This window comes from Hemiscyllium ocellatum, chromosome 18 (genome assembly GCF_020745735.1).
Source record: "Hemiscyllium ocellatum isolate sHemOce1 chromosome 18, sHemOce1.pat.X.cur, whole genome shotgun sequence".
Lineage (NCBI taxonomy): Eukaryota > Metazoa > Chordata > Chondrichthyes > Orectolobiformes > Hemiscylliidae > Hemiscyllium > Hemiscyllium ocellatum.
In genome coordinates, this window is record NC_083418.1 from 41,364,149 (window position 1) to 41,387,388 (window position 23,240).

At 41.4% G+C, this 23,240-nt stretch overlaps 1 protein-coding gene across 1 annotated transcript in view; it reads left to right on the forward strand.

Annotated features, from left to right (window-relative positions):
• The window catches only part of sbf2 (SET binding factor 2), a 551,470-nt gene that overhangs the window by 240,726 nt on the left and 287,504 nt on the right, over positions 1-23,240 (forward strand). The window contains exon 4 of the mRNA XM_060838903.1: positions 12,337-12,459. Within this exon, the coding sequence (XP_060694886.1) occupies positions 12,337-12,459 (123 nt within the window). The remainder of the gene's footprint in view (positions 1-12,336; positions 12,460-23,240) is intronic.

The following is a 23,240-nucleotide window of genomic DNA, read 5'->3' on the forward strand; positions in this document are numbered from 1 at the left end:
GTTGAGATGACCGATCTGTAACCATCTGTAACCATCACAACCATCTTTCTTTGTACCATATATGGCTTCAACCAGTGAACAACTTTTCCCTGATTCCCATACCAGTTTTCCTAGCGTTTCTTGATGCCACATTTGGTCAAATGTAGCCTTGATTTCAAGAGCAGAGTCTCTCACTTCATGTCTGGAGTTCAACTCCTTTGAAAGTAATAGGACCAGCTAACAGTTCTAAATAGTGTACAGGGATAGAAGGAACAGAGGTTCACAAGCAGAGACCTTTGAAAGTGACGGGACATAGTATGAAAATAATTAGTGAAACACAGAATTTTGAGCTTCTTTGAATAGAGGTATTTGATTTGTTTAGTAGCCAGCTGGAGCGCAAAAGGATTCACTCAGTTGATTTACAAATTGAGAGAGTTGGCAAATGAGGAGAGATTGAGTAGACTGCAACTATACTCATTGGAATTAAGAATAAGGGAATCTTACAGAAACGTAAAAAATTATGGAGGGAATAGATAAGATAAAAGCAGGAAGGTTATTTCCACTTGCAGTGAAACTAGAACTAGAGGTTCATAGCCTCAAAATAAGGGAGACCAGATTTAGTAGCAACTTCTTCACCCAAAGGGTTGTGAATCTATAGAATTCTCTGCCCAGTGAAGCAGTTGAGGCTACCTCGTTGAATGTTTAAGGCAAAGACAGATTTTTGAACAGTAAAGCAATTAAGGGTTATGGTGAGTGGGTGAGTAAGTGGAGCTGCCATGAAAAGATCACCCATGATCTTATAGAACAGTGCAACAGTCTCGAGGGCTACATGGCCTACTCCTGCTCCTATTTCTTATGTTCACATCATGGCCACTAAGACTGATTATATGGCTTTCTGCTACTGGTGGAATTCCTAGTTTGTAATGTATTGGTTGATCTTGTCAAACTGTGTCCTTTCTTATCTTCTATGTCTTTCTAGACTGCCATCGTTTGCCTCCCCCTCCTATTAGTAGGATTTCTTTTCAATGATTTGAGATTTCTTTCTGCTGGCATACTTCTTTCCTGAACCCCTGTTTGAGCTTATACCACTTCTTCTGCCTTCGTCTTTGTACTTCTTGTTCTCAATCTATGGGTCTAACCTTCTGCTTTTCTTGTACATTCATCTAGCTTTTATGGTTCCAGAGGTCTTATCTGCTCTACTGTTAATAATGCATCTTTCTAATTGATTAATCCCTTCTGGTAAATATTTGACTTTGATCCCCACTTTTGACAGGTGGGTTTTGGGAGAAATTGCCTCATGTTGAGCATCAGAATTGATCTGTCCATTACAAGGCCAAAACTGCCAAATGTAGCAGTTTGATCCTCAGGTGTTTAACATTTGTATCTGGGAAGTGACTGGCTCCTCTAGAAATCCTTCAGAATCTGCAAATTCGTAATTCATGCCAAACAGTCTTGAAGAGTGTCACTGACATTCTGATTCCCATGATGTACATTAATTAGTTTTCCATCTTTACCAGTAATCTTCCCAAGGCTTCACCACTCTTTAAGCCCCATTCAGTATGATAAATCATAGCTCCCAGCTTAAATTTTCTTATCTAAGACTCGGCACTGCAGCTTTAATGAAAGTCTTTCTGCTTGCATGTAGTGCTTTCAAATGCTCTGAAGACATAACTAATTGTAGCCCCTTTCCAAGCTGGTCATTAGACCATAAGACATAGGATCAGAATTTAGCCCATTCTGCCCATCGAGTCTACTCTGCCATTCAATCATGGCTGATAGGATTTTCAACCCAATTTTCCTGACTTTTCTCCCTGTAACCTTTGATCCCCTTGGCAATCAAGAACCTTGGCAATCTGTTTAAAATGTATTAAATGACCTGACCTCCACAGCCTTCTGTGGCAAAAAATGAGGACTGCAAATGTTGGAGATCAGAGTCTAGATTAGAGAGGTGCTGGAAAAGCTTAGCAGGTCAGGCAGCATCTGAGGAGCAGGAAAATCGACATTTCAGGCAAAGGCCCTTCATCAGCCTTCTGTGGCAATGAATTCCACATATTCACACTCTCTGGCTGAAGGGTTTCTCCTTGTCTCTGTTCTAAAAGGTCTTCCTTTTAATCTAAAGCTGTGCCCTTAGGTCCTCGTGTCTTCTGCTAATGGAAACATCTTCCCAACATCCACTCTGTCCAGGCCATTCAGTATTCTGAAAGTTTCAATCAGACATCCTCCCATCCCTCCCCCAATTCTTCTGAACTCCATCAAGCATAGACCCAGAGTCTTCAAACAATCCTCTTCATTACTGGGATTATTTCTTGCGAACCTCCTCTGGACCCAGTTCTGGACCTGTACATCTTTACTGATATGGGGCTCAGAATTGCTCACAATACTCTAAATGTGGTCTGACCAGAGCCATATAAAGTCTCAGAAGTACATCCCTGCTTTTTCTTCTAGTTCTCTCAAGATGAATGACAACATTGTATTTGCCTTCTTAACTACTGACTCAACCTGCAAGTTTACCTTGAGAAAATCCTGGTCAAGAACTTCTAAGTTTCTTTGCACTTCAGACTTCTGAATTCTTTCTCATTTAGAAAATTGTCTATGCCTGTATGCTTCCTACCAATGTACATGACCTCACACTTTCCCACATTGCATTTCATCTGCCACTTTTTTCCTCATGCTCCTAACCTGTCTAAGTCTTTCTGCAGCCTCCCTACCTCCTCATCTTTGTATCATCTGCAAACTTAGCCAGAATGCCCTCAGTTCCTCCATTTAGATCGTTAATGTATGAAGTGAAAAGTTATAGTCCCAATACCGACCTTTGTGGAACACCACTAGTCACTGGCTTCCTTCCTGATAAGAACCCTTTGACCCCACTCTGACTTCTGCCAGACAGCAAATCTTCAATCCATGCTAGTACTTAGACTCTAACACCATGATCCCTTATCTTACTCAGCAGCCTCCTGTATGGCTCCTTATCAAACGCCTTTTGGAAATAGAGATATGTAACACCCATTGGAGTTAAAACAATGACTGCAGATGCCGGATACCAGATTCTGGATTAGTGGTGGTGGAAGAGCACAGCAGTTCAGGCATCATCCAAAGTGCAGCGAAATCGACGTTTCGGGTAAAAGCCCTTCATCAGGAATAAAGGCAGTGAGCCTGAAGTGTGGAGAGAAGCTAGAGGAGGGTGGGGATGGGGAGAAAGTAGCATAGAGTACAATGGGTGAGTGGGGGAGGGGATGAAGGTGATAGGTAGAGAGGAGAGGGTGGAGTGGATAGGTGGAAAAGAAGCTAGGCAGCTAGGACAAGTCATGGGGACAGTGCTGAGCTGGAAGTTTGGAACTAGAGTGAGGTGGGGGAAGGGGAAATGAGGAAACTGTTGAAGTCCACATTGATGGCCTGGGGTGAAGTGTTCCGAGGCGGAAGATGAGGCGTTCTTCCTCTAAGCGTCTGGTGGTGAGGGAGCGACGGTGAAGGAGGCCCAGGACCTCCATGTCCTCGGCAGAGTGGGAGGGGGAGTTGAAATGTTGGGTCACGGGGCGGTGTGGTTGATTGGTTTGGGTGTCCTGGAGATGTTCCCTAAAGCGCTCTGCTAGGAGGCGCCCAGTCTCCCCAATGTAGAGGAGACCACATCGGGAGCAACGGATACAATAAATGATATTAGTGGATGTGCAGGTAAAACTTTGGATGTGGAAGGCTCCTTTAGGGCTTGGGATAGAGGTGAGGGAGGTGGTGTGGGCACAGGTTTTACAGTTCCTGCGGTGGCAGGGGAAGGTGCCAGGATGGGAGGGTGGGTTGTAGGGGGGCATGGACCTGACCAGGTAGTCACGGAGGGAACGGTCTTTGCGGAAGGCGGAAAGGGGTGGGGAGGGAAATATATCCCTGGTGGTGGAGTCTTTTTGGAGGTGGCGGAAATGTCGGCGGATGATTTGGTTTATGCGAAGGTTTGTAGGGTGGAAGGTGAGCACCAGGAGCGTTCTGTCCTTGTTATGGTTGGAGGGGTGGGGTCTGAGGGCAGAGGTGCGGGATGTGGACGAGATGCATTGGAGGGCATCTTTAACCATGTGGGAAGGGAAATTGCGGTCTCTAAAGAAGGAGGCCATCTGGTGTGTTCTGTGGTGGAACTGGTCCTCCTGAGAGCAGATATGGCGGAGGCGGAGGAATTGGGGATACGGGATGGCATTTTTGCAAGAGGTAGGGTGGGTAGAGGTGTAATCCAGGTAGCTGTGTGAGTCAGTGGGTTTGTAAAAAATGTCAGTGTCAAGTCGGTCGTCATTAATGGAGATGGAGAGGTCCAGGAAGGGGAGGGAGGTGTCCGAGATGGTCCAGGTGAATTTAAGGTCAGGGTGGAATGTGTTGGTGAAGTTGATGAATTGCTCAACCTCCTCGCGGGAGCATGAGGTGGCGCTAATGCGGTCATCAATGTAGCAGAGGGTGGGGAGTGGTGCCGGTGTAATTACGGAAGATTCTACCTAACCAACAAAGAGACAGGCATAGCTGGGGCCCATATGTGTGCCCATGGCTACCCCTTTGGTCGGGAGGTAACACCCATTGGCTCTCCTTAGTCTAACCTGCTTGTTACCTCCTCGAAGAATTCTGACAGATTTGTCAAGCATGACCTCCCCTTGATAAAACCATGCACTGTCAAGTATTCAGAAATCTCATCTTTCACAATGGACTCCAAAGTTTTACTGACTGAGGTCAGGCTAATCACCATAAAATTCCCCGTCTTTTGCCTTGCTCTCTTCTTAAATAGGGATTTATGCATGTGATTTTCCAGTCTTCTGGGACACTTCCTGACTCTAGTGTAACCTGATGAAACTTTAGGATTGCGACCAGAAGCTAACTGAGATGACTATATTGTCCCACTAGCTGCATCAATATTTTAGCATATACTGCCCACACCATCTTTCTTTTTGGCATGCTCTTTGGCGTGCTCTCTAAATACCCACACTATCAATGAGAGAGTTTGCTAGTGGTCCACATATGGTCATTATCCACTTACCCATTACTTTATTTCACCATTGGTTTCTTAACTTCACCATTTATCATTGCTCACTGACAAAATCTCATTGCCAAATCCATAAAATGTAAAGTTAAATGGTGTTTTTCTTTATTATATAATTTGAAATCCATGAACACTATCTCGTTCAGATCTCTTGCAAACGGAAGATTTGCTATGGGCCATGTCAATTTCCTTCAATGTTTCTTACAAGTCCCACACCTTTCACATCTTTTTTATGAGCTTATCGTACTCTCCAAGCTATGTTCCTACATTCTTCACTAACCGTTTTAATCTTTTACAAGCTGCATGAGCAACCTGCCCATGCAATTTTAACCCAATTAAGTTTTTGTGTTCTAAATTTATATTCTCTTTTCAGTTAGGCAACTTTTTCTTTCTTTAGTGGAGGGGTAATGTTCCATTGAAGCAATAAAAAAACGTCCCAAACAACATAAATTACAACATGATAGGTTTTCCAAGTACAGGACCTTTGTTGTTTTCCATAATGCAGTTTCATCTGTGCTTTAGACTTCGACCATTTCTTCAGACCATACTAGATGTTAACACTGTGATTATGCAAGAGAGGGTGAAGAAGAGACGCAGCCGAGGTTAGAAGAAAGAAGACATAGGTTGGAGTGGTTTTCTTTGGAGCAGGGAAAGTTGAGAGGTGGCCAGATCAAGGTGCATAAGATTATAAGACACTTTTACCACTAATAGAGGTATCAATACTTTGAGGACAGAAGTTAGATGGCTGAGAAGAAAACTGGAATTTGTTTCATTTTGAAGGTGGTGGAAATCTGGAATGCATTCACAAATGCTGAAAAATTGAATTAGTGTAATCAGATCACTATTGTCTTATGGACCAGGCCAGACCGCCTCAAAACATTTCAAGAAACTAGCGCAGAACCTAAATTTGCCAATTGTTTTAAGCACGTGTAACACGGATATTCCAGGAGGGATACAGTTGGTCAAACCACGTCGTTTTAAACAAAACAGAATTTACTTACAAGATTACCAAATGAAACACAAAGGAAAGAACAGAATACCAAATAACTTAACCTATCTGAAAACCCAACAGATTATACCAATTAGTGATACTGTTCCCAATTCTTAGAACAAACTCCATAAACAACCATTGGCACAAAAGGTAAAAGCAAACACAGGTTTTTACAGGAGCGAAGTCCGAGAGAGATCACCATGGACCTGCTTCTTTGGGGTCCAGCAGCTTTTTCAACACTACTGCTAAAAACCAAACCAAACTAGAGTGAGGTTGAGCTGGGAGAACTGGCCACTCTCCTTTCATTGGACAAGTGTTTTTTTTATCCCTCAAAACCTTGAAAGCTTATTGTCTGAGGCAATATTTTCAAACTGGCCCTAAAATCCTTCAGCTTAAACTTTTCAGAGTCTGTGTCTTTTATGACCTCTCTGGAAAAATAAACCAAGGTCAACATAATCTTGTTAAAGGAGCAGCATCGTCACACCTCCCTCATTTTAAAAAAAGAGCAAACAATATCCAAAGGTGGCTTTGTTAAAAATCCCCTTAATCTTAAACTGTTAGTACTCTGCAATACCCATATACGTTACATTGACAATAAACATGCAAACATGCACTCCTACATTTGGTTTGTCTGTTTTACTCCTGCCATGGAAAGCCTCAGTTTCTCAATCAAGTCTCGATAATGCAATCAGCAATCATGTTGTTATCTTGTCCTGCCACATGTACAGTTTTCAAATTGAATGGCTGTAACAACAAGCTCCATCTAACATCTAGTATTTTTGTCCTTAAATTTCTCCACAAATTTCAGTGGGTTATGCTCACTGTATATGATTGAGTTACGTTACTGGGAGCATAAACATTAAAATGTTGTAATGCCAACACCAAGGTTAAAGTCTCATCAACTGACCAATATTTCTGCTGATGAGCATTCAGAGCTAGTGGATTTTAAATTACCTTAGTCAGTGCAAGGAGAAAAGCTTTAACAAAATAGTTTTTTCATCAATAATGTACAGATACACTTTCACTCTTTTTGAAAATTACAAGACAATGGGGACAATTAGGGAAAGTGCTGCTTCTATACGTTGTGCAAGGTTAAGTAGAGAGTAATGAAATATATGCATGAGATTAATTGTCTTATTAGGCTGTGTCAGAGCTTTAAACTTACTGTTGAAGTCAGGTCCTGGGTACATTGTTTCTTGCATTGGTCGACTTGACTGTTGAAACCCTTCCTGTAAATATTAATCAAGTATAATGCCAACATCAGTGTGTCACTTCTGTACACATCTGTTGGTCTGAATATCTTAATGTTGTATTGAAGAATGTGCAATGAAGACTTCATATTCCGTTGCTTTTGTGTGCAAGATTACCTTTTTAAAACTGATAATTGCAAGGGCTTTGGTACATGCTTTTTCAGCAATGTATTTGTTAGCTGTGACAACTGTGCGTTTGCTGGAGACCACTAGTCTGGGCTGACAGTCATCAGATTTCACTATCTGTTTTGAATATTGTTTGGAGTTGTAGGTCACAAACCTATTGCGAAGCTCCTTGCTTTTAGCTAAGCTTCCCAGTTCTGAAACCAATCTTTTCTTGAAGATTGCCTGCAAGGATTTTTGATTCTGTGATCTGTAAGGAAGCTGCATTTGTAAAGATCTCCAAGATAACTATCAGCATTTGGTGAAACATGCCAGAATGCCAAATCTACAGCCATCTGAACATTCACTCTTAAGAGTTATAGAATCATGCAGCCCAGTTGAGGCCCTTTGGGCTATTGAGTCAGCACTGCCCTATTGACACTAACCCACTTTTCAGCACTTGGCCCATAGCCTTGAATAAGGAGAACACCTGCTCTGTATTCACCCTGTTCATGCCCCTCAATCTTGTATACCTCAATAGAATTTCACCCCACCCCCACCCCCACAGAAAACAACCTGAACTTATCCTACCTCTCTTTTCAAAAATGAAATTCTCCAACCCAATCCTGATGAAATGAAGGACTGCTGATGCTGGAGATCTGAAACAGAAACAAGTTGCTGGAAAAACTCAGCAAATCTTTCAGCATCTGTGGGAAGAAAGCAGACTTGATGTTTATAGTCCAGTGTTTCTTTATCAGAACTCCTTTGCACTCTCCAGTGCAATCATATACTTCCCTTAGTGTGGTGACGAGAACAGTGCATGTTATTCCAGCTGTGGTCTAACCAAAGTTTGGACAGCTCCAACGGATGCTGCCTTAATTGTCCTATTAACCCATCCTGTCACCTTCAGAGATCTATGGAAAGCATTTATAGCTTTCTAGTGTTTTGCTGTTCATCAAGTACTCTCTTGATTTGTTATTTCCAAAGTGCATCAGCTGGCATTTTTGAGGATTAAATTCCATTACATCTTTTACTGAGTTCAGATACGACCACCTACCATGGTAGGTTTTAAACCATGTTCCCAGAGCATTAGCCTGGGCCCTCTGGATTAATAGTAACATTAGCGCTGTGCCACTTTCTCCCCACATTATTTATTCAACATTCAAGAACTAGTCATCATTGACCAACCATCAGGAAATATATAAATGCCAGATTCATCAACCGCACTCAAGGTAGAGCAAAACATCCGACGATCACGACACAATACCATTCATGCTCTCAAAACTCATCACAACACTGTCATCAATCCAGTAGATAAAGGAGGAGCCATCGTCATTCTGAATAAAACAGATTACTGTAAGGAAGTGTACCAACAACAGAACAACCAGGAACACCACAGGCAACTACCGGTCAATCTGACCAAAGAGAATACCTGTGAACTAAACATATTGGTCAGGACTTTGGATCCAGTCTTTCAGAGTTCCCTACGCGCCCTCGTCCCACGTACTTCTTGCGTAGGTGATTTTTACTGCCTTCCGAAGATACACAAAGTCAATACACCAGGATGTCCCATTGAATCAGGCATTGGGACCCTGTGTGAGAACCGCTAGCTATGTCGAAGGCATAGAATCATAGAGTCATAGAGATGTATAGCATGGAAGCAGACCCTTCGGTCCAACTTGTCCATGCCGACCAGATATCTCAACCCAATCCAGTCCCACCTGCCAGCACCTGGCCCATATCCCTCCACACCCTTCCTATTCATATACCCATCCAAATGTCTCTTAAATGTTGCAATTGTACCAGGCTCCTCCACTTTCTCTGGCAGCTCATTCCATACATGTACCGCTCTGTGTGGAAAAGTTGCCCCTTAGGTCTCTTTTATACCTTTCCCCTCTCACCTTAAACCTATGCCCTTAGTTCTGGACTCCCCAACCCCAGGGAAAAACTTTGCCTATTTATCCTATCCCAATTAGTCCCATTTGCCAGCACCCAGCCCATATTTCTCCAAACCCTTCCTATTCATATATTCATCCAAATGCCTCTTAAATGTTGCAATTGTACCAGCCTCCACCACTTCCTCTGGCAGCTCATTCCATACACGTACCACTCTCTGTGTGCAAACGTTGCCCCTTAGGTCTCTTTTATACCTTTCCCCTCTCACCTTAAACCTATGCGGTCTAGTTCTGGACTCCCCGACCCCATGCCCCTCATAATTTTGTGAACCTCAAGAAGGTCTCCCTCAGCCTCCGATGCTCCAGGGGAAACAGCCCCAGCCTGTTCAACCTCTCCCTATAGCTCAAATCCTCAACCCTGACAACATCCTTGTAAATCTTTTCTGAACCCTTTCAAGTTTCACAACATCTTTCCGATAGGAAGGAGACCAGAATTGCACGCAATATTCGAACAGAGGCCTAACCAATGTCCTGTACAGTTGCAACTCATTGTACAGGGGACCCGCAGCTTCTGTCGCGACACTCTAGATTTCTTACAGAAACTGAGCACCCACGGACCGGTCGGACCGGGAACATTCCTCGTCACAATGCATGTTTCGGCACCCTACACCAGCGTCCCCTACAGTGACGGCATTGCGGCAACAATGCAGTCTCAAGGTCCTCAATCAATTTGCTTTAAGGTTACGAATTTGATAATTTTAAAAAAGGACCTAATGTCGTACAATTTCAATGTAAAAACAAAATCTGCCCTATTACACAGTCCACAAAACACATTGAATTGAGATTCTGATTCAAGCAAGGCAAAACAGTTACTTAAAAGGATTTTCTGAACCAGTATTTTAACAACTCAAAATTTTTAAACATCAAAGACTCACAATATGGCACAATTTACATTGAGACTTTTCTTTTTCAACTCAACTATTTGTATAACCTTAATTTCAGCATTTTCTCGTTTTTATTTGTATCCTCACTGAAATTGCATTTCTGAAAAGAGAAAGCCCTTGCAGCAGACCACATGGTGCTGTAATCCAAGCCACACTCTTCCCCCAGAAGAGACTCGCAGAGCCTCAAATTTCACCAGTAGAAGACTTTAACCCCTTTCTTTCTTTACTCCTCATGGGGGCTTGAACCCCGCTTGAACGCAGATAGTTGGAACCTCAGCACAGAGGACTTGAACCTCAAATTAATCCACCCAGGAGCCTCAAACCCCCGTACTGCGCAGAAGACTCTAACCTTAATCAAACCCACCCCAGTAACGTGCAGAGGACTCTTACCTCAAACAGACACCTCCTCACTTGCAGCACAGAGAACTGAACCTCTGCCTGCTAGGGTGCCTGCTAAATTTTCTCTCAACTGAACTAATTACCAGTCAAGGAATCTGTAGAATAAAGAGCGATTGAATGAGGGGATCATCTCCGACACACCGAAATGTCAAAAGAGGCCAAGGTTTAAAATTTTACCTTGTGCACCTGTCCGTCTCAAGATACCGATGTTCCGGACGATTGCAGACACCGTCCGATCGTGACTATCCATTTGGATCCTGCCAACTACGTCAATTTTGGTCATCCCATTCCCTCCTGCCTCCCCCCCTTACCCCCCCCCTCTCCCCCCCCCTCCCCTCCCTTCCCTCCCCCTCCTCCCCTTCCTCTCCTCCTCCTCCTCCTCCTCCTCCTCCTCCTCCTCCTCCCCTCCCCCCTCCTCCCCTCCTCCTCCTCCCCTCCTCCTCCCCCTCCCCCCCCCTCACCCCCCCCCTCTCCCCCCCCTCTCCCCCCCTCCCCCCCCCCTCCCCCCCCACTTGTTTCACAAAACTCAGAACTTCACTCTTGCCCTACCTGCTCATACCCATCTACCAGACTGTATCTGTGACTTTTCTCCCTTCCTATAACTGCCATGCATCACACCCCTAGCTCTTGTAAGTTCGTCACTTCCTCTAACTGCCGCTCCACCTGATCCCTGCAATATGTTAGGATTCACAATCAAAGACATTCCTGCAGACATAATCATCAGTAATATGGGAACTCTCCCTAAATTCCCACATCCAACAAAAAGAGCACATCACTCTATTAAGGGCCATCTTTGCTCCTTCACAATCTACAGCCCCAGAAAATAACACTGTCTTTTTGCTCTAAAAACAGTGTCCCAGAGTAACGGTACTTATGGTTTATAGTTTTAAAATTTAATCAAGAGACCGATCTGAATAAAACATGTAATCAAGATAGAGCCCACTCTACTCACTACCGTAGACTTACAGCAAGGGTACTTTTAAAGATTATGCACTTACCTGTTCCTAAGCTGTGAGCTCTCCCACACAGATTCCTCTAAGGTCAGCTGTGAAGTTTACTGTGTTAATTTTTCCTAGACGAACTCCGATGTACAGAGATACATGAACTCAAACAGCAATGGCAGAAACTGCAGATTCACTGCTATGTAGGTTTCTTTTTCTCTCTCTCTTCCTCACTGACCATGTAGTCACTGCTGTTTGTCTGTCTTCCTCCTTTTGAAAGTTCTGCTGTTTTGATCTTTTTCCCCAAAGTTCCAAAACAGTGCAGTAGATACAAACCAGTAATTGCTTCTGGAATTCGAGGAAATCACCTCCAAACACATAAAATATCTAAAAAAAAAATAAGAGCAGCTCTTACAGCCACAACTTTTTCCCCGTTCCCCATTTTGGATTACCCAGAAATTGCAATTGCATCAACCATGTCCTTTTCTCCTCCCTTCCTCGATTGGTCAAACTCTAATCTTTCCTTAAGATTCCTGTTTGTTCCACTTCCCCTCCCCCACCTTTCAACAGCAAACAACGTTTCCACCATTCCTTATTTCTGAAGAAGAATCCTATTTGATTTCAAAACAGTAAAACACTTGCTATCTTTACAGATATCATCAGACCTATGCAGCTTCTCCAGCACTGTTTTCACAGGAAGAAAGCTTGTTGTTATTAGTTCTAAATTTTGAATCAATGCTTTTGGAATGTTGAGGCATGCAGTCTGTACTTTACACTTTTAGGATTGCTTGTACATTGTTGCATTTACTTTAATTTCTTCAATTTTTTTTAAGGGAGCTAAACATGATGATACAGAAGGTGAAGACGAGGATACAGGGTTAATACAACCTGCACAGGTGTTTGCACCTAAAAGTTTGGTGCTAGTGTCCCGACTGGATTACCCAGAAATATTCAAGGTATATTTTACTCTTATTATCTTTCTATGTTGATCTTGCTTTGCACACTTCCTGTGTAGTTGTAACCTGTATGCCGCACTCTGTCTAAACACTATTATCTGTATGTCCTTGTTTGCTATGATCTGCCAGCACCACTTGCAAAACAAAGCTTTTCGCTGTACTTGGGTACATGTGACTACAATAAATCAAATCAAATCTTTTCAAAATATAAAACTTTCTGAAAGCCTGTATACCTAATTATTAAATACTTGAATTTCTTCATTTATTTAACTCTTAGAGACTACATACTTCACAAAAAAAAATTGATTTTAATTATTCTTAAAGATCTACAAAACTGAGAAAGGCCTTTTGGCGCATCTGTTTAACAAGGTGTGAACTGAACAAAGCAGATAATTTTATCTTTTCATATATTGATCATGAGTCATACAGCATAAAAAGAGGTCCATATCAATATGAAATGAACTAGTCCCATTTACCTGCATTTGGGCAGTATCCCTCTAAATATTTTCTATTCATTGAATCCCTACAGTGTGGAAAGAGGCCATTCAGCCCATCAACTCTGCACCAACACACCAAAGAGTATCCCACTCAAACCCAGGGCCCCACCCTATCTCTGCATTTTACTCTGGTTAATCCATCAACCAGCATATCCCTGGACACTACAGAGAAATTTAGCATGTGCAGTCTACCTAACCTGCACACCTTTGGACTGTGGGAGGAAACTGGAGCACCTGGAGGAAACCCATGCAGACTCAGGAAGAATGTGTGAATTCCACACAGACAGACAGCTAAGGCTGGAATTGAACCCAGGTCCCTGATATTGTGAGGCAGATGTGCTTACCACTGTGCTACCCTATCCAAATATATATTTAAATGCTGTAATTGTACCAGCCTATTCCATTTGCACACCACTTTTTTTTGTGAACACCTTGCCCCTCCGGTCCCTTTTTAAATCTCGCCCCTCTCACCGTAGACCTATGTTTTAGACTCTCGTGCCCTTGGAAAAAGACCTTGGCTATTCACCTTATTTTTGTCCCTCATGATTTTATAAATCTGTACAAGGTCACCCATCAGCCTCCTATGCTTAAGGGAAAAGAAGTCTCAGCTTATCCAACCTCTCCTTGTATTTCAAATCGTTTTTGCAACTTTCCATTTTAATAACATCCTTCCTACAAAACAGTAATCCAAATGTGGCTTTACCAATGTCTTGTACAGCTAATCATGTAGAACTTGTAACAAAAAATGTACTAAAAACAGAAGATAATGTCATTTTTTTGCATCCTGTGAAATGGAAATTTACTTACTAACCGGTTAATATATAAATGGTGTGCATGACATGCTTTGTAAGTGATATGAAATGTTATGACCTGCTGGAGGTCAGATTTTAAGGTAAAAAAATTTGCTGTGATAAACTTAAGTAGTTGTAGATGACAGGTAGCTATCAGTTTCTTCAGGAGATGAATTATTTCGTATGTTTAGAACATTAAGTACGCATTCTAAAAATAAAATGGGGACTTCATTTGGGCAATGGATTGTATTTTTACCTTCAATCCAGCTTCAGTTAAATTGTAGTTGTAGGTGAATTAAAACAGAAAATTTTAACTGTTTTTCATATAGCAACAGCTCTTCTTCATCTGTTTCTGTATGTTGCATAAACAGATCTTTTTATTTCAGACCTCTATTCCCTTTTTTCCCCAAAATGTGTCTGTGATGATTCTGCTATGCCCAATTACATTTCATCTCAACCTGTCTTAGTTTCTTTTTTAGTTTCATTACCATCCCATTTGTCATTTGATCTCTCTGGTCTTCCACCCTGTCACAGGCTTTGCTTTTTTTGTTCCATAGCCCAATTTTTTTTTCCCTGCTTCTGTCCTTAAAACTTGTTATGTTACTAATGTCTTTCAGTTCCAATGACCGGTGGTAGCATGTGATGTTAACTCAGTTTAATTTCCCCATGATGTAAGACCTATTGAACATTTCCAGCACTTTGCATTCTACATTTTATATGTTTTGGATACTGTATTATTATGAAGTTTAGAAGTATCATTGTCCCTTCAACTGTTTCAAAATAGACAAAAAAAAGTTATGTTAATTTCTGTTATATTTTTCATAAGTACTTGAAATGTCTTAAAGTACTTAACTAATAAAGTGATTTGAAGTATGGTCACTGTTTAAGTGTAGAAAATATGGTGACCAGAAATTATGCGGGACAAGCAAAATTACTTGTTTGTGATTTTAATTGAGGGATTAAGATCAATCAGGACACTAGGAGCAACTCCCCTGCTCTTCAAAATAGTGCCAATGGATCTTTTGTATTTACCTGAGCAGTAGGCAAGCAGGGTCTCAATTTTAATGTCTTATCCAAAGGACAGTGCCTGTGACTCTGCAGCATTCTCTCCAGTCCTGCCCTGAAATGGCAGCCTTGAGTTTCAACGTGGAATCTTGTGATTTAGGATTATTACCAGGACACAACTGACAAATGGACAAATTAAGGTCTTCAGGATCCTGAATCTGTATTTTGTGTAAATTATGTTTTATTGACATTATGGCCAAGGGATAAGAATATATTTTCCAAATTATGCCACAGAATCTTTTTGGGTTTCAAATCTTTATAATGTGTAGCTAAATTTAGGGACTTTTAATGGCAAATAAGAAATGTAATGCTGTGACGATGCTGCTCCTTTAACAAGGTTATGTTGTTCTTGGTTTTTATGTGAGAACAGTCGTAAAGACACAGGTTTTGGAGTGTCTAGTTTTGATGGGTTTTAGGGCCAATTTCATTATAGCTAACAGATACTGCCTCAGGCAAAAAGCTTTCAAGTTAAATAAACGCTTGTACAATGAAAGGAGAGTGGCCAATTCTACCAGCTCAGCTTTTCTTTGGTTAGGTTTGTTTTGGTTTTAGTCTGTCTGTTCAGAGCAAGCAGTCAGTTTTGAGGCCGCTGGTCAAAGAAATAGCTACATGGAAGAAAGTGTTCCATGCTGAATTTCTCTGCGATTTCTATCTCAGCTGTAAGACCCTGTGTTTGATTTTACCTTTTTTGCCAAGGGGTGTTTATGGGGGTTGTTGCAGGAATTTGGAACAGCATCATTAGATTGGGTTAGTCTGTTGGGTTTTGATAGGTTATGTTATTCTGTATTCTGTTCTCTCTTGTTTTTCATTTGGTACTCTGTAAACGTATTCTGTTTTGTTTAAAACAGAATAGTTTTGACCAGCTGCGTCACTCCTGGAATATCCACTCTCCACTGCTCAAAACAAACAGAAAAATTAACGGTCTAGGCTACCTTCTTGAAATGCTTTGAGGGGGTCTAGCCTATCCATAACAATACCACTCAATTTTTTTATTGTACTCTTATTTAATTACATGTGTTGCAAACATTTGGAAGGTGATTGTAATAACTCACATCGATTGGAATTCATGATGATCATGATTTTCCTGAATGCAAGCCAATATTTCTATTGCTGTCACTTAAGCTTTGAATTTGGGATGTTAATCCATCTTGATTTTCCTCAACTTCCAACAATTCAGATTTCCTAATGCGAAATAATAGTTAATTGTTGCAAGTTAAAAAGTAGTTAATATAAATTAGACTTAATTAAACTAAAGCAGTTATGCTGTGCTGCAGTCAAAATGTATGCTAGATCTTATCCAGCTTACTTGATTAATGCACAACTTCAGTGCTTCGTATGTTGTGATTCTTAAGTCACCTTTAAACATCAACGACCCAGAGATTCCCACATCAGCAACATAGTCTGGCTTTACCCCAGTAAATTCCATCCACTATCGTCTTATGATGTTCATTTCAAATCTCCAGCGGCTTCCTGTCATCCAGTGCATTTAGTTTATTAACCTTGGTCACTTGTAGAATCTCCAATTGTCTCTCCACTACCCTCTGACCTGTGACCTCCTTCCATCTCATCTGACAACTTTTGCTTTTTGCTTTATGCTTCCTATTCCCCTTTGCATTCCTCTCTGGGTTTTTTTAGTCCAACATTCTGAAAAACGTGTGTGAACTTGGCTCAGTGATAACTCCTCCAATGAATATAAAAATATTGGCTAAATGGTTCAAGCCCCCTTAAGTGACTTCACTGTGTAATGTATACTGATTCTTCATATTCAAAAGTCAAAACCTGTGACAGACATTAAGCCAAAGCTCAAGCTTCAGTGGTCATCCAAGTACACTGACCAACATTTATTCATTAACCACGTTCCAACAAAAGAGTCATTAATCTTGTTGAGAGCCTGCAGAACACACATTGACAGAAATATTTAGTTATGTAGCTTTGATTATAGTTCAAAAGTATATAATTGGTTCTGAAGCACTTCGGGATAGGTTCTTTCTTTCCACTTTCTTTTATATAACTAGTGCTCTGCATTCCAGTGAAAATGTTCCACAGTACTTACCCCTGACTGTGTTCAGTCTTTTCTCCAGCTTTGCCTTTTGCCCAATTTTACCTTTATGGAGATTTTAGGTCGTTTATAATGGAAAAGGCTTAGAAAAGCTAATAATTCTAATCAATAAAGAATTTAAAAAGATTCAGGAAGTACTGCAAAAAATGTGATGTGATAAATCCTAACTGATCAGTATTGCAGAATGTTCATGTCACCTGATACGCATCATAAACTTCACACTGAGGCTTCGACTGTGAGGAGAATTTAGAGAATGTGAGACATTGCTTTTGTTCAACACCATGGCTTATCTAGGGACTCCTTAATCATATCACCAAATGCAAATCAAAACATTCTTCTTTCTTGTGCTAAAGTGAAGCCATCTCATATTCTTTGAATTTACTAGCCAATTTGTTGACATTAATCATAAAATTACAAAATGAAAGAACATTAAGAATTGTCAGTCTAGATTTAATTAGGTAATTCCAAACTCTCTCTAAAAAAGGGTAGTTAATGATAACAAAAATGTCATTAATTCAATTGTTTTCAAAGCATTCAAAAAGATTTTGTCCATTTTAGTTTTCTATTTACATTGCAGGATGTTTTATCTGTAATGTACAAAGCAAACAGCTGTCAATTTTCTGGGTCCAAGCTGCTTCTATCATGTTTGTTCTATGAATTGATTATTACTTTGTTATTTAAAGTAATAAGATTGCCCTAATTTTTTGTGTCCTGTAATATTCTACCTTTATCCCAATTACATTAATCATAAACAACAGTTACATTTAGGTAGCAACTTTAACACACATGCAAGCCATTTGACAAAGCTAAAGAAGATATTAGGAAAGGTAAGACAGAGAGATGGATTTTGCAGAGAATCTTTAAGGTGAACAGGAATTTGGGTGATTTTATACTAGGAGTTTGGGAGAGTAGCACTTATGACTTTTGAAGCCATGATCAAAGGTGATAACATGGAATGAAATGAAATACAGTTCCTCGTTCACATGCAATGTTGAAACAATGCAGAACAACAATATCAAATCGACTTGTGATCTGGCTCACTTTACAACATGGTTGGTCTAAAATTCCTTCCTACTTCTCCAATCCGTATTGAGCATACTAGAATTTCTTGATCAGTCTATGTTTTGGATATACACTTTCTGTTGCTTCATGCAGCTGCTCTAACTTGCTTACCTGATGCTCAAGATTTTGCGCTAAATGTCTGCAGTGCAAATTTGATTTGATTATTGTTACATTTACCAAGGTACAGTAAATAGTATTGTTTTGTATGCTATCGACAAATTGTACCTTGCATAAGTACAAAGTACTAGAACAGTATGCAGAATATGATATAACAGCTGCACAAAAGATGCAGAAAAAGATCCAGTCTAATGTGAGGCTTGTTCATAAGTCTGGTAATGGGGAAGAAACTGTTCTTAAGTCTGTTTTCAAACTTTTGTATCTTCCTCCCAATGGAAAAGAGTGGAAGAGAGTAAAACCAAGTTGGGAGGCCTCTCTGATTCTGTTGGCTGCTTTCCCGAGGCAGCAGGAGGTATAGATGGAGTCAGTGGAAGGGAGGCTGATTTGGGTGATGGACTGGGCTGCATTCACAACTCTCCTTTTGGAGTCTTCGGTGGAGCAGTTGCCATACCTAACTGTGGTACATCCAATAGAATGCTCTCTATGGTGCATCTATAAAAAATGGTAAGAGTCGATGTGAATTTGCTGAATTTCCGTAGCCATCTGGGGAAGTAGGGGTATCGGTGCACTTTCTTGATTGTAGCGTTGACATAGATGGACCAGGAGAAATTGATGGTGATATTTACTCCTTCAAGTCATTGAGGCACATTGCCTGATTTTTTTTTGGGATCGGGTTGATGGTGGTCTTGTTGAAGCAGGTGGGAACCTGAGATCGGTGTAAGGAGAGATTAACGATATCTGTGAATACTCCCGCCAGATGGCCAGTATCTGAGTGCACGGTTGGGAACTGCATTGGTGACTCCCTTTTCCTCTGTTCAGTCTCAGTGAGGCCCATTTGATGTCTGCAATGGTGACTGTGGGTACAGGTGCACCCGAGCCTATTGGGGAAGGTAACATCATTTCACTGACCTTCTGTTCAAAACAAGCATAGAATACATTCAGCTCATTGGTATAGACGTATTGTTGCCAGTGATTATACTCTACTTTGTTACCACAAGATGTTGTACTGCCCATCCTCAAACTTAACATATGAGATAGACTAATAATTACAGGAACCATTATGTTCATGTCTTGAACTTCTCATCAAGCTCCCTCCAATGTAAAGCACTTTAAAGCCAACACTACATCACGGCTGCCACCAAAGGCATCTGTCTGCCTTTTTTGTAAATGATGTGTCTTACCAAAGCAAAATACTGTCAATACTCAAAGTTTGAAATAAACATACTGAAAATTCTCAGCAGTCAAATGGCAACTGCAAAAGAGAAACTAAAACAAGTATTTTGGGTTGATGACTTTGGTCAGATTTGGGAAGTGTTAGAAATGTAGTAAGCTTCAGCTGAGGAATACAGAATCATAGTGGTATTGTCATTGGACTCGAAATTCAGACACCCAGGCGAATGCTTTGGGGACATGACTTTGAATCCCACCATGGCAGATCGTGAAATTTGAATTAAATTCAAAAGCTTAATTAACAATGACCATAAAACCTTTGCCCATTTCCCTAATGGTCAGTCTGTTTAATTGATGTCCCCATCTGATCTACTTTATTTGGGATTGCAGATGCATAACAATCTACTTGACTCTTAAATGTCCTGTGAAATGGCTTAGTAAACCTGACTGCTGAAAAGTCTGGTTAAAAAAGAAGAATTTTACCCAGATGGATCACCTGGAAGTGATAGCAGCATGTACAGCCCTGCTGACCTTGCAAAGCCTTCCTTAAGAATACTTGGGGGGGAGGGGCTTTGCCTAAACTCAGAAATCTTTTCCAAACACGAGTCAAGAAGCAATGTTACATTATCTGCCAGGAACTATTCCATAAGAATGGCTGAGACATTCTCAGACATTAGTATCCCAGAGGTGGTGACACTGGTGTGCAGAAGATAGAGTCTCCTCAACATTGAAGAGTCATGGCATCAGGTCAAATATGAGCAATTCAGCCTCCTGATTAGCATGTACCATTTCCTCCTCAGCTGATGAGTCATGCTCCTCCATGTTGAATATCAGTTGGTGGCAAAGGCAGAGAATGTATTATAAATGGAAGTTTGATGTTCATCGCCTAGAATGGTTTGGTGGCACTACTACTGACTGAACTAGCCAAGTCTTAAAAGACGTTGGTATTAAACTGGGTCTGTACCACGTAGTAAAGAAACTAACAAGACAGAAAACCTTATTCTACCAGTTTACCTTGGGCAGAATCATTTCTCAGATCCTCATTTGCGCTGGGGAATCCTCCATCGTATTGTTCTCTACCACATAACATAGTGAAGGCCAGTTCATTCAATGTATTCAAGAAAAAAATTGATAGATTTCTTCAGTTTTATTCACGTTGAATGTGGAGATCTCTGGCTGGCCAGCATATTTTTATTGCCCATCCTTGTGGATGAGATGTATTTTTAAAGCACTTCAGTCCACATACTGGAGGTTGACCACAATGTCCTTCAGGAGGGAATTCAAGAACTTTGACAATGAAGAGCCGTAATATATTTCCAGGTCAGGATATTATTGAGCTGCTTGGGGGGGCAACTTGTAGTTGGTGGTGTTTTCATGGATCTGCTGTCACTGTACTTCCTGATAGAAGTCGTTATATGTTTAGCAAGTGCTGTCTGTAGTGATTGGAATGAGACTGGCCAAGTAGATCTCATTGAGTATGCGTTCGCTGTTTAGGGCTGTTAATTGGAGCCAATCAGGGAGTTCTGGCTGACAGGTATAAAAGGACTCTCACACAGCATTGCACTTTTTGATGTGAAGGGCACTGCTTGTCACAGGCCACTCGGGTGTTTTCCTACTTTTCCTGGTGGTGAAAATTGAATAAAGATTTGTACACCTTGTGTCTCTCACTGTGTCTCACACCTGCACACACACACCATGGGTGCTGGGGATAAAAATAATAAGCACTACCGCAGTTAGGCGGTAGTGTGGGGGAAATAATAAAAAAAATTTTAAAAAATAAATAAACAGGAGTGGGCGCCGCAGGGGAAAAAAAAAAATAAAAGGACTCTCAAGGATTCTCCTAATTCCAGGTACTGGCTCTGAGCTAGCTGGTCAAAGCTAGCTGGACATTTACTGTGCACGTGTAAATAAAGGGTGACTTAGTGATGGGATCCAACCTCCGTGGAATTATTTCAGTGACAATGAGAGAAAATAGTACAATGCTAAAGAATATTCACTCGCAACAGTTGTCCTTAAGTTGGGTGTCTGTGTTGGAATTTTTGACAAGGTTAAGGTGACTGGCAGAGGCATGTGATTTTGTGTTGACCCTGAATGAGATGCTGAGAGACTGTTTGTTTGGTATGTGGGATAAACTACGTAACCATGCAAAAACCCCTGCTAGCTGAAGCCCAAATGGATTTCAAATTGGCACTATAAATGGAATTTGTCCTTAGAAAATGTGGCAAATGGAGCATGTGAGGTACAGGGTATACTGATAGAAATATACACGCTCACCTGTCTGACTGAACTTTGGGAATACACTGGAGTGCAGGCAATCGCATAACTTCATGCAGGACATATTCTGAGAAGAGGGACCCTAGGTCAGCCCACAGCAAAATTCCAAAACAAAACTGGCTGGCAAGCCATTGTAGTTGTTGCCAGTATGCGGGCTCAAGACAGCAAAGGAGTCTGACAAGGCCTGACTTGAGTAAGATAACTTGTAGGCCAGTACCCAGGAGAGTGCACCCACTGGGAAGTCTACACATGTGTGGATTGGAACAGTTAAATTGCTTAGCAACATCCAATTCGGAATCAATCAGCATAAATGTCTGATTAAATGGTCATCTGGTTCTAATGGAGATCGATACCGGCGCAGCTGTATTGGTAATTGCAGAACCAGTCTTTCACGAGTTGGCTGTGGACTCAGTGCCTTAGGTTTGCGCAAGACCTCAGCCAGACTGAGAATGTACAAATTAAGAGTACGACTTTGGTTCTGGTCTTATATGAGAGGCAGTTGGCCTAGTTACTGCTGATCGTAGTGAACAGCTTGGGCCCAAGCTTGATGGGGTGGACTTGGTTGAGAAATATTTACTTTGATTAGCTTAATGTTTCTCGATTTGAAAATGGCTTCCTGAGTGAAGTCCGAAATAAAAAAAACACTCTGAAGTTTGTCAGCGAGGTGGAGGGACTGTAAAAGGTGCCAAGGCCACTGTACATGTGTCCCAGGAAGTGATTCTGCAAGACCTGCCCTGTGCAATTTGCCATGTGTGCACATGTAGAGGCACAGATCAGGAGGCTGGCGAGTGAAGGAATCATAAAACGTGTACAGTTTGTGGAATGGACAGCACCACTTGTATCGGTCATGAAGCCACATGGCTTGATTCACCTTTGTGAGGATTTTAAGCAAACGATAAACCACTTCTCACAGCTGGATAAATATTCAATCCCACGCATAGAGGACTTTAATGCAAAACTGGCGGGGGGAGGCGGGAGGGGAGACAATCCTTCATGAAGCTGCATGAGCCATGCATACCTGCAGTTACGACTTGATGAGTCCCACAAGTATGCCATAGTTAGTACCCATAAGGCTTTGTACTAATATACAAGACTGCCATTTGGGGTATCATCAGCCTGCACCATTATAAACATGCTTGGGGTTACAGTTGACCAGAAATTCAATTGGACTCATTGCATAAACATAGTGACTAACACCGGCCATCCATGTCTGAGTCGGAGCTGGGGGAATTGGACCTGGGGCAAAAGTGTCCCAGGTGAAGCTATAAGAAAATAACAGGCCTACATCCCTGGACTTAGACGAGAGGAATGTAGTGATTGGAATGAGGTCGGCCAGGTGGATCTGAGTAGGAGTTCCCTGACTGGGGCTATTAACCTGGGCCTATCAGGACATCCTCACTGACAGGTATAAACAGGAGGTTCAAGGATTCTCCTCACTCTAAGGACTGGCTCTGAGCTAGCTGGTCAGAGTCAGCGTACTGTGCACATGTAAATAAAGGGTGACTTGCTGATGGAATACTGACCTCCATCGAGTTATTTCACTGCGTTTTAGTGAATTTCTGCAATATATCTTGTAGGTGGTACACACTACTTCTACTGAGTGTCGGTGGTGGAGGGAGTGAATGGCTCCAGATGTGATTCCAATCAAGTGGACCCCTTTGTCCTGGATGTTTTCCAGCTTCTGGAGTTTTGTTGGAACTGAAACCATTCAGGCTAATGGGAAGTATTCATCACACTGCTGAATTA